The sequence below is a fragment of the Poecilia latipinna genome, unplaced genomic scaffold, assembly GCF_001443285.1.
Source record: "Poecilia latipinna isolate Pla-1442-1.1 unplaced genomic scaffold, P_latipinna-1.0 Scaffold212, whole genome shotgun sequence".
Taxonomy (NCBI): Eukaryota; Metazoa; Chordata; class Actinopteri; order Cyprinodontiformes; family Poeciliidae; genus Poecilia; species Poecilia latipinna.
In genome coordinates, this window is record NW_015112828.1 from 265,696 (window position 1) to 276,195 (window position 10,500).

At 40.6% G+C, this 10,500-nt stretch overlaps 1 protein-coding gene across 1 annotated transcript; it reads left to right on the forward strand.

Moving 5' to 3' along the window:
* The first annotated feature begins 4,577 nt into the window (after positions 1-4,577).
* Positions 4,578-9,549, forward strand: nr4a2a (nuclear receptor subfamily 4, group A, member 2a). The gene is made up of 8 exons (XM_015031621.1): positions 4,578-4,760; positions 5,160-5,260; positions 5,421-6,295; positions 6,645-6,774; positions 6,981-7,144; positions 7,467-7,669; positions 7,844-8,022; positions 8,194-9,549. The coding sequence occupies exons 3-8, from the start codon at positions 5,423-5,425 to the stop codon at positions 8,448-8,450; spliced, it is 1,806 nt and encodes a 601-aa protein (XP_014887107.1). The 5' UTR covers positions 4,578-4,760; positions 5,160-5,260; positions 5,421-5,422; the 3' UTR covers positions 8,451-9,549.
* The last annotated feature ends 951 nt before the right edge of the window (positions 9,550-10,500 follow it).

A 10,500-nucleotide genomic window follows, 5' to 3' on the forward strand; every position in this document is an offset into this window, starting at 1 on the left:
GACTTGATACCAGCAGTGTCATTACTAATGTTGCTGCCAATTACAGAGCATGTCATGACACTGTGATTCATGAATATTCATCATTGACTGATATAGACAGCAGCAGTATGCAGAGGCCTCTATTCCCATTTTACTGTCTCATTGTGAATGGTGAACAGGTACCTCCATCATGCCATGGAGGCGCCTTCCAGCTGCAAGACAAGCTGCTCCATAAGGCATTGCTAGTTAACAGTGTGTTATATAAAGGTGTATAAAAGTGATGAAGTGCTTCCTGGCTCTAAAGAGCAGGCATTAAAGCATATTAAGTAGACGTTTAGGCTTGTAAAGTGGGAATCCAGGAATGGAAGGAAGACACCGAACAAAGAGATGCCTTCGGGGTCGGGCTGTACAGTTATCAGAAAGTTTGAGACCTGCCGAAGGTTAGAGACGAATCCAGGCTTGTGAATGTGGAGAGCAGGTTTTCTATTCCTGTCTTCGTTTTAAAATGTAGACAGCAACACTTATTTATTTACTTATTCCTGTTTGAGAAAAAAAGATGATTACCAATTGTAAAAGAAAATCAATCAATACATTTTCTGTATTTATATTTATAGTAGTAAATATTTTTGCAGTCCAGTGGTAAATGTATGTTTTTTGATTATGAGTGAGCACTTTCTTATAAGTTTTGAGGTTTATTTTTAATCTCCTTTGCACTTTTTGGGCTTATCGCTAAAAACATGAAAATATCTGTCAAATTTTAATTTTTATGTTTAGACCACAAACAGAATAACAGCTTGTGGTTCAGTTTTATTCTTTGTATTAATACATGCACTGACCCCAATCTGACTGATGTAATTTCTGGTGTCAGTGTACAGAATTCATCATTGGCACACTGGTTAAGTGAAACATGTTTTTTTTTTTAATCCACAATGTATAAACAATTAAATAGAGTGGTACTTTGGGAGTCTTATCTGCAAATGGGCACCCAAATTAAATTCTGCCTTGGGCCCCATTCAAATTTGGGCCAGCCCTGCATATCAGCCAAACAAGCAACGAGATGAGTTACAGCATGCAGCTGAAAGGGCTCCACTGTGGATCTGTGTGTCTAATTACATGTTTTGCATCGCTGTCAGATTTGCAGATGTTATGCTGATAAAACTGACAATCTCATGTGGACCAAACGCTAAGTGGTGCTGATAGAGGCCAACATAGTGAGAACTGCTGGCAAGCTAAAGGAAAATGATGTAGAGCGCTGACGTAAATTTGAGATTGACACAGGAAGTTTGCTTTGCATGCACAGCGCAGTTTCCACAGTGAAAGCCACCCACATAGGACCACATGACAGGGAAGCGCTAATCCGAGGTGGACGTCAGTGGATCTAATGGTGATCCCCGTTCACACTTTGCATGGATCCCCTCAAGCGCAGCCGGCTGTTGTTCAGGCTGTAACTGATCCATGAGCACTGATTGACCTGGACAAGAGGAGAACTCTAAGATGCGGTAACATTCAGGAACAAAGTGAATAGATATGAGGCCTGAGAGTAACTTGTTTTCCACACACACCTCGAACTTGGTGACAAATTATGTCAAAGTGAGAACTTTAGTCCAAACAAACCGCTGCGTGAAAAAAAAAAATTGCTTTACGAATGTCCCTATACTGTGTATTCTTCTTCTGTATTTATAATGAGAATTAAATAGCTAATTGCTTTTATCCATCCATCCATTTTCTTTACACCCTTGCCCCTTAGTGGGGTCGGGAGGGTTGCTGGTGCCCATCTCCAGCTAACGTTCGGGGTGAGAGGCGGTGGGGACAGGTCGCCAGTCTGTCGCAGGGCAACACAGAGACAGACAGGACAAACAACCATGCACACACACACACACTCACACCTAGGGAGAATTTGGAGAGGCCAATTAACCTGACAGTCATGTTTTTGGACTGTGGGAGGAAGCCAGAGTATCTGGAAAAAACCCACGCATTCACAGGGAGAACATACAAACTCCATGCAGAAAGACCCCGGGCCGGGAATCGAACCCAGAACCTTCTTGCTGCCAAATGCACCACTGTGCAGACCCTAATTGTTTTTAATTTGTGTTTGAAATGTGTCAATGTATCAAGATAAACATTTTATCAGGAGATTTCAAACAGTAGCAGGCCTACAAGGGAAGCTTTAATACATTAATACATTACAATTACAACACAATTAATACATTAAATATTTTGGATTTCTAACTTACTGTGAACCTTTTTTTAAAAGTAAGTGTTTTTATTACACTACTCATTTGGTTGGGAAGTGCAAACATACTTTAACATATTCAACTTCTTCATATTCTGTCACATCAAAAAAACATATTTAGGCTTATTCTGAGATTATGTGTAAGACAGTAACACACTAGAACGTAATTATGAGCAGGATAATCACTGATAAGGATTCACATGGTTTTCAGTGAGTAGCATTTTTCAAGTCTTGTCACAGTTTCTAGATGGGATTTGGAGTCTGACTGGACCTTTCAGGCTTTTATCCTTTACTTGAACAAATTCACTCAATTGTAGTTCTGGTCCCATGTTTAAGGTTATATTGAAGTCATTCTTTACTCTTTACGGTTGTATATATATTGAGACAAATCTAAATTTAGAAGATTTAAATTTAAACTTAGAATTTAGAAGGACTCTGCTAATTGGTGACTCCCAAAGTCAATTGGCTGAGCTGGATTTGCCTAAGGATGTAAAATTAAAAGGGTAGCTGAATGCAAATGCAAGCCGCACTTTTCAGATTTTTTGATCAAAAGACTTTAAACAATATTTATATTTGTCCTTCCTTCTCAAAGTTATGCACTGCTTTGCATTTATTTATCTAACAGAAAGTGAAAATTGTGAAAAAAAAAGTTCAAAAAGCACAAGTACTTGTGCCTAGTAATAAGGACCTTCAAAGAGAACCAGGTGGTTTACAGTTAAGTGGTGAGAATGCATCTTTAACTATGGATGATGCACAATAGTGTCCTCTAGAGGTGAGTCTAACCATCACGTGCCCCTCTTCCATAACCCCAGTTCACAACGTTCCTGTGTGTATAAGTCTGGGCTGCTGCTTTAAGACTGATGGCTGCTGTGGCTGGTATAATAAAGCATCGGTGCACCAGCGATACATAACGCCGCTTGCTTTGCCATGCAGACTGTAGAATGTGGAGCCAACGCTGCACACGCTCTCTGTGTGCTCTCTCCGGTGCTTTCACTGCACAGGCCAGAACCCATCTAGAAAGATTTAGGCCACAACTCAGCTGGCCACAAGGTGCTAGTGTAAGATTACTCTGAGATCAGTTTGTTTCATCGCTGCAGAACAATAAGGCCTGGAGATTATTTTGGCCACTGCGTCAACCTGAGCGTTTTCTGCGTCAGTCCATTCTGCCAGCTCCTATCACACTTCCCTCTCCGGGGATTAAATTGGGTCCCCTGTGACAACTGGCTACAGGCCCACTAATTATCCCCCCTTCCTCTTGCAGCGGCTCACCGGTGCTATGAATAGGCTAGCCCCACCCCATCTGAGGTCTAAATTTGGAACACAATTGAAACAGAGAAAAATCCTCAGAAGATAACAAAGAATAATATTGACCCTTCCTTCATTGGACGTGTTTATTACAGTAGTGAGAGTGACGTATTACCATCATTGTGACATAGAATAGTTCTGATATAAAAGTGCACACTAATCCTTATACCACTCTGAGATTATGATAAGGACATGAAGGAAAGACAGCACGTTACCCCTGTATGTGTGATTTATTACCCAATCATTAACTGCTGTTTAAAAGAAAAAAAATGTGATTGGAAAAGACAAGCCGCAACCCAGGGGTTCACATGACGAAATAACTATGGATTTTGTCTTTCTACGTCAAATTTAATCCAGCTGAGAAAGAACAAAAGTGATCCAGAGTTCATACACACTTAATCCCATACTATTAAAACCTATAACCTCAAATTTGCAGAACTGACTGGATGGATGAATGCATGCATGTATTTATGTATGTATGTATGTATGTATGTATGTTGGATGGATGGATGGATGGATGGATGGATGGATGGATGCATGGATGGATGGATGGATGGAATTTCAAACAGTAAGAAAAAGAATAAAACGTCCGGAAATAAAATAAAAACTTTTTCCCATACTCATCCAGACTTGGAAAAAACTTAAATCAAGTTTCCACATTTCCACGTTTTTTTCTTCTTCTAGTTTAAGCAGGGACTCTGGTGATCAACCACCAAACAATAAAACTTGATCTCATCAGTTACCCAACCTTACACGTAAGGACAGACATTAAATCCACATCCCAGAGCTTAGAGATGTCATCTATAACAGGCATGACGCTGAGTCCAGAACAAACACTGCGCTGACTTTGGCTGGGTTTACCCTCCACTACAGCCTCTGCTTAGGTCCATTGTGGGAAGAAGTGCACAGGACGCGCACACCACAAGACAAACACACTCACGGGGAAAATTAGGAGTTGGGAAAGTTCCCAAGCGGATTGGTGGGCGTCGCTGTCGACGCCGATGACGTCGCGCTTCGAAACACGTGGGCCACGGCATCCAGCTCTCACATAAACAAAGCCACATTGAGGCAGACTGGATAGTTGGAGCTGGTGTCGCTGTCAGTGCGCGGAGTCACACACAGTTTGCCCGCTTGGCGTTGTTATCAAAGAACGCTCATGATTTGGAGGTTTTAAACTAAATTGATGGTTACCTACTATATGCTTATCGCATGGACTGAGAGCGACGATGCGGATGTGAAAGAGGTAAGACCTGCGTCTTTTCTTTTCTCCGAAACAAAAAAATCATCGCGCTGGGTCATGTCTCGAATGTTTAAGTTTAGATGTTGTTGTTGTTGTTGTTGTTGTTTTTCTTCTTTACTTTTATCTGAAACTAAACAATTCATTACATAAATGAGCGTTGCTTTGGTGCTATATGAATATTCTGATTTTGGCTTCGCAAACAAGTTGGAAGTCGTGCGTAAAGTTAGAGTGACGCTTTGTCACTCTAAAGCGTCACAACTAAAACAGTTATTTAAACTGGTGTAAGATTAAAAAAAAAAAAAGAACTGCAACGTTTACGTGTAAGTTTGCGATATCCTATTTGTTTCTGGAAATGATTTAATTTCATTACATATTAAATCCAAGAAGTATTTGCTTCTTTAGCTGAAGGTCCAGAAAAGAGGCTCTCTCTTCAACCCTGACATCCACCCAACTTCTAACATTGCCTGTTTCAAGTGTCACCGGAAAACTGTCAAAAGCTTGAGGTAGGAGAAAAAAAAAAGAAATGATCTCTTTGTGTAGAACAAATTAACGTGTATTGGCTCGTGCTTATTCTTGCACTTTTAACGGGGCTTTGTGAGAATTAGCCGCGGTTATTTACACAGATTCCTTCTAATACTGGTGTTTCTGATTCCTGGTTTGCAGCCATGCCCTGCGTCCAGGCTCAGTATGGATCATCACCTCAAGGAGCCAGCCCCGCTTCCCAGAGCTACAGCTACCACACCGCAGGAGAGTACAGCTGCGACTTCCTAACGCCCGAGTTTGTTAAGTTTAGCATGGACTTGACCAACACCGAGATCACAGCCACCACTTCTTTGCCGAGCTTCAGCACCTTCATGGACAACTATAACACCAGCTACGACGTCAAGCCGCCTTGTCTATATCAGATGCCGCACTCTGGAGAGCAGTCCTCCATCAAGGTGGAGGACGTCCAGATGCACAGCTACCACCAGCAGAGCCACCTGCCTCCCCAGTCGGAGGAGATGATCGCTCACTCTGGGCCTATGTACTTCAAGCCGTCCTCACCTCACTCTCCAAGCACGCCGAACTTCCAGATCCAGTCCAACCACATGTGGGAGGACCCGGGCTCTCTGCACAGTTTCCACCAGAACTACGTTGCCGCCACGTCTCACATGATAGACCAGCGCAAGAACCCCATGTCGAGGCTCTCGCTCTTTTCGTTTAAACAGTCGCCGCCCGGCACCCCCGTGTCGAGTTGCCAGATGAGGTTCGACGGGCCGTTGCACGTCTCCATGAACCACGACGGCCCGGGTGTAGCGCACCGCGGCCTGGACGCACAGAGCTTCGCGGTGCCCAGTGCCATCAGGAAGCAGGCCGGCCTGGCCTTCCCCCACTCCCTGCAGCTCGGACACGGGCACCAGCTGGTGGACAGCCAGGTTCCGTCTCCCCCTTCCCGGGGATCGCCGTCAAACGAGGGTCTATGCGCGGTGTGCGGGGACAACGCAGCCTGTCAGCACTATGGAGTGAGGACATGCGAGGGGTGCAAAGGATTCTTTAAAGTAAGTTGGAAAAAGAGCAGCCTTGTGAAGATGAATTATGTCTTTAGAATGCGCAAAACCTCCATAATCGAATCAGATTCCACTATTTAAGATCAGATTATAAACACACAGCCAAACCTCCAAGGAACTTGTGAAATATGAGGAATCACGCGTGTGTGTTTACTGCTTTATTCCCTCTTGTTAGTTCAAACAGGACACACAGATAGAGCTGATATTATATCGTTTTCATCTTTATTTTTTTATTTTTTTTCTCATGTTCTGCAGCACCGGTGCTTTGTGTGCACTTAATATATGTCGTTTATAAAGGGCCTGCAAGGTGACAGTATGTGTGCATCTGGTTTCGTTGCAGCGCACCGTTCAGAAGAATGCAAAATATGTGTGTTTAGCGAATAAAAACTGTCCTGTTGACAAACGGCGAAGAAACCGCTGCCAGTTCTGCCGCTTCCAGAAGTGCCTTGTCGTCGGAATGGTGAGAGAAGGTATGTTTTACGTTTGAAACTCGAAAAAAAAAAAAAAAAAAAAAAAAAAAAAAAAACCCGGGCTTAATTACACCTGTCTCATTTGTATATTTTAGAAGACGTGCGTGGAACAAGTTTGTGTTTTGTTCTGTTCAGATGTATATGGTTTTACGCGCAGCGACAGGAGCATAATTTGTAATGCATATGTGAAATTTCTCTGGACGCAGTTGTCCGAACGGATAACCTGAAAGGAAGGAGAGGACGCCTACCATCCAAACCCAAAAGCCCCCAGGAGCCCTCCCCGCCTTCGCCACCGGTGAGCCTCATAAGCGCGCTGGTTCGGGCCCATGTGGACTCCAATCCCTCCATGTCTGCTCTGGATTACTCAAGAGTGAGTAAAATACACTCTAACCAGAGTTAAAACATAAATGAACAAAGACTGACGTTGCTTTTTTTTTTCTTAACTTATCCCAGCTGAATTTATCACCCTTAAAGTTTTTTTCTGTAATCCATCGCTTGCACTCCAAACTTTGTCAGACTTTTATTTTAAAGTACATCACATCGGAATGCAGAACTTAATAGAAAGACATGAATTTAATAGTGAGGTTCCCCTCTCTCTTTCTTTCTCTCCACTTGGGAATGGGCATTTGCAATTTCACGGATTATATATTTTAAAGGGACCTCATTAAGGCGCTGTTTAAATTAAATTCCAGTTCCAGGCGAACCCTGACTACCAGATGACCGGCGACAACACTCAGCACATCCAGCAGTTCTATGACCTCCTGACGGGCTCCATGGAGATCATTCGAGGCTGGGCGGAGAAGATCCCGGGCTTCTCCGAACTCCCGAAGCAGGATCAGGATCTTCTCTTTGAATCCGCCTTCCTGGAACTCTTCGTCCTGCGGCTGGCGTACAGGTGAATAATTGCAAAATAAAACAAAGCGGGGCTTTTTAGATAATAATTCTTCAGGCTTCATTGCTCTTGGCTTTATTAGCTGGCCAATAATTAGAAAGGCTCTTAAATCCTTCTCATTTTTTTCTTGGGGTTATTTATGGGGTTTTTTTTTTTTTTTTTTTTTTTTAATTGCAGGTCCAATCCGGTGGAAGGGAAACTTATATTTTGTAATGGCGTGGTGTTGCACAGACTGCAGTGCGTCCGTGGGTTTGGAGAGTGGGTGGACGCCATCGTGGAGTTTTCTTCCAACTTGCAGAGCATGAACATAGACATTTCGGCTTTCTCCTGCATCGCGGCTTTGGCCATGGTGACAGGTGTGTAAAAGCGTATATACACCTTCGAGAGAAAAAACAAAAACAAAACAAAAAAGCAACAACAAACAAACAAACAAACAAACAAAAAACTTAAATCAGAAATGCACTTATAATTATTAGTTTTAATTATTCCTTTTCTTTTTCTTTTTTTGTTTTGTACTCTGTTTGTAGAGCGACACGGTCTCAAGGAACCCAAAAGAGTCGAGGATCTCCAAAATAAGATCGTCAACTGCCTGAAGGATCAAGTGACATTCAATGGCGGCGGTTTGAATCGGCCCAACTACCTGTCAAAACTGTTGGGGAAGCTCCCCGAACTGCGCACACTGTGCACCCAAGGTCTGCAGCGTATCTTTTACCTAAAGCTAGAGGACCTAGTCCCCCCGCCAGCAATAATTGACAAACTTTTCCTCGACACCCTACCTTTCTGAGTTTCTCAAAGAACTTCCACAAAAAGACTGTCCGAGACGAACTTAACAGATGATGCTTTTCCTAATTTTCTTTTGTAAAATTCATAAGCTAATTGAACAACAGTTAATGGGAATTCACGATAAATAGAAAGAATAAGCTGAGATTTTAATCGCTTAATAGCTATTTCTCTTTCTTTCTTTCTTTCTTTCTTTCTTTCTTTCTTTCTTTCTTTCTTTCTTTCTTTCTTCCTTTCTTTCTCACAAGACAATGTAATATATCCCAATTCTATATACAGCATATATGAATCCACACAGTCACACGCATAACACTGTATATTATGATAGAATACACGATGCCTCAAAACGCATCGATTTATAACATTTGTACAGAGTTTGTTATAATGAAAAACAGACTTTTCTCTCCCCTTTTTTTCCCTTTTGTTTTGGACTCGTGCCTATATATGTGTTTCTGACCGGATTCCCAAAAAGTATCCAGATAAGATAACGCATGTTCCAACTTTCTGCTTTTTTTTTTCTTTTTTTAATTTCCTTGTTCTTTTATAGGCACTTGCTGAGGTGATGTCTATATATAGAAAATATACCGGACACTATGTAGTCTGCTAGATTTGATACAGATTCGTAGTTATGGCACTCCTTAAATGGACACGAATATCTCATCATCTGTATAGATAAACCTGAGGGGAACCCCATGGTGTTTGTAAAAAAAAAAGAAAAAAAAACTGTCAGACATTCCTTGTTTGTATGTGCTGTAAGTATTGTTGCTGTTGAATATAAACGTTTCTATATATTTATTATTTCTATTGCCAGGAGCTACACTAAAGCATGGTGCAATTTAAACGATTTACAAAAAAAAAAAAAATCCCTTCATCCAAGTTCATGCTGAGCACGTTGTCTATGTTTTTATGTCTTTCTGAACGTCTAGGTAGCTATGATTTAATTCGTTTGGACGCGGAAAGAGGGGAAGTGTGTGATGTAGGCCTCCATCTTTTTGGCATCATGATGTAATAATTACAACTTCTGTAAACGCTTTTGGTGCCGACTTCAAAAACTTTAGAGAGAAAGAAATATTTAATGTTTACAAATAAAACGTTGAAAACAATTCTTTGCTAAACATTTCATCTGAAATTAATATAAATCTTCCTATCAGGCATGGCTTTTTTTTATGTTAAACGGACTCAGTTCTTATTATTGTTTGGTCATGAGTTATCAATTGCGCTAACAGTTTGTAATTGAAGCCAGAGTTTAATTATGATAATAATATCTTTTTGGATTTTTATTTTATTTTATTTTATTACTTTTTTATTGATGTATTTTAAAATAAGCCAAGACATTGCTCTTAAGACTATGGACAATTTCCAGATATTAGGCTGGTAGACCAATTTTTTTATGTATTTTAATTTTAGTATTGTTTGATTTTCCTTTATTTCTCATCGCGCTCCTTAGTTTAATTTACGCCTACACGGAGCGACTCCCTATTATTACAGTTTAATAAGAATACATTTAGGAATCAGTTTCAATCAGTTTGCTGCCATCCTGCCAATAGTTCAAATATTTTAGATTGTAAAAATATGATTTTTATCGCCTATAGCTTCTTGCTACATGCAACAGATTTAAATGATTCGTCTTAGAATAACACCAAACATCTTTAATGCAAATATAAATAAATAAATAAAAGATTTTAAAAATATATATATCCGTTTCATACGTTTTATGTAGTTAGCATTAAAAATGTTAAACGTCGCGGTTTTCAATTATTTTCATGAAAAATATTATTTGCTTCCCCGTTAATTTTTTTAGTCCTATTTTATAAAATAACAACGATTCTCTGTTTTAGTAGCAGAAATCTGATTCTCGAAGTAAATTAAATGTGCGACTTCACGAAATGCCAGAGCAAATGCGGACAAAACAAGTAAAAAAGAAATATATATATATATATATCCCTGCTAAATACAAGAGCTGAAAGCTCTTGTATCAAAGCGCGCCGACCGGTTGTGAAATTTACAATTTCAATAAACGAAAAAAAGAAAAAAAAGAAAAGAAAAGGAATTTC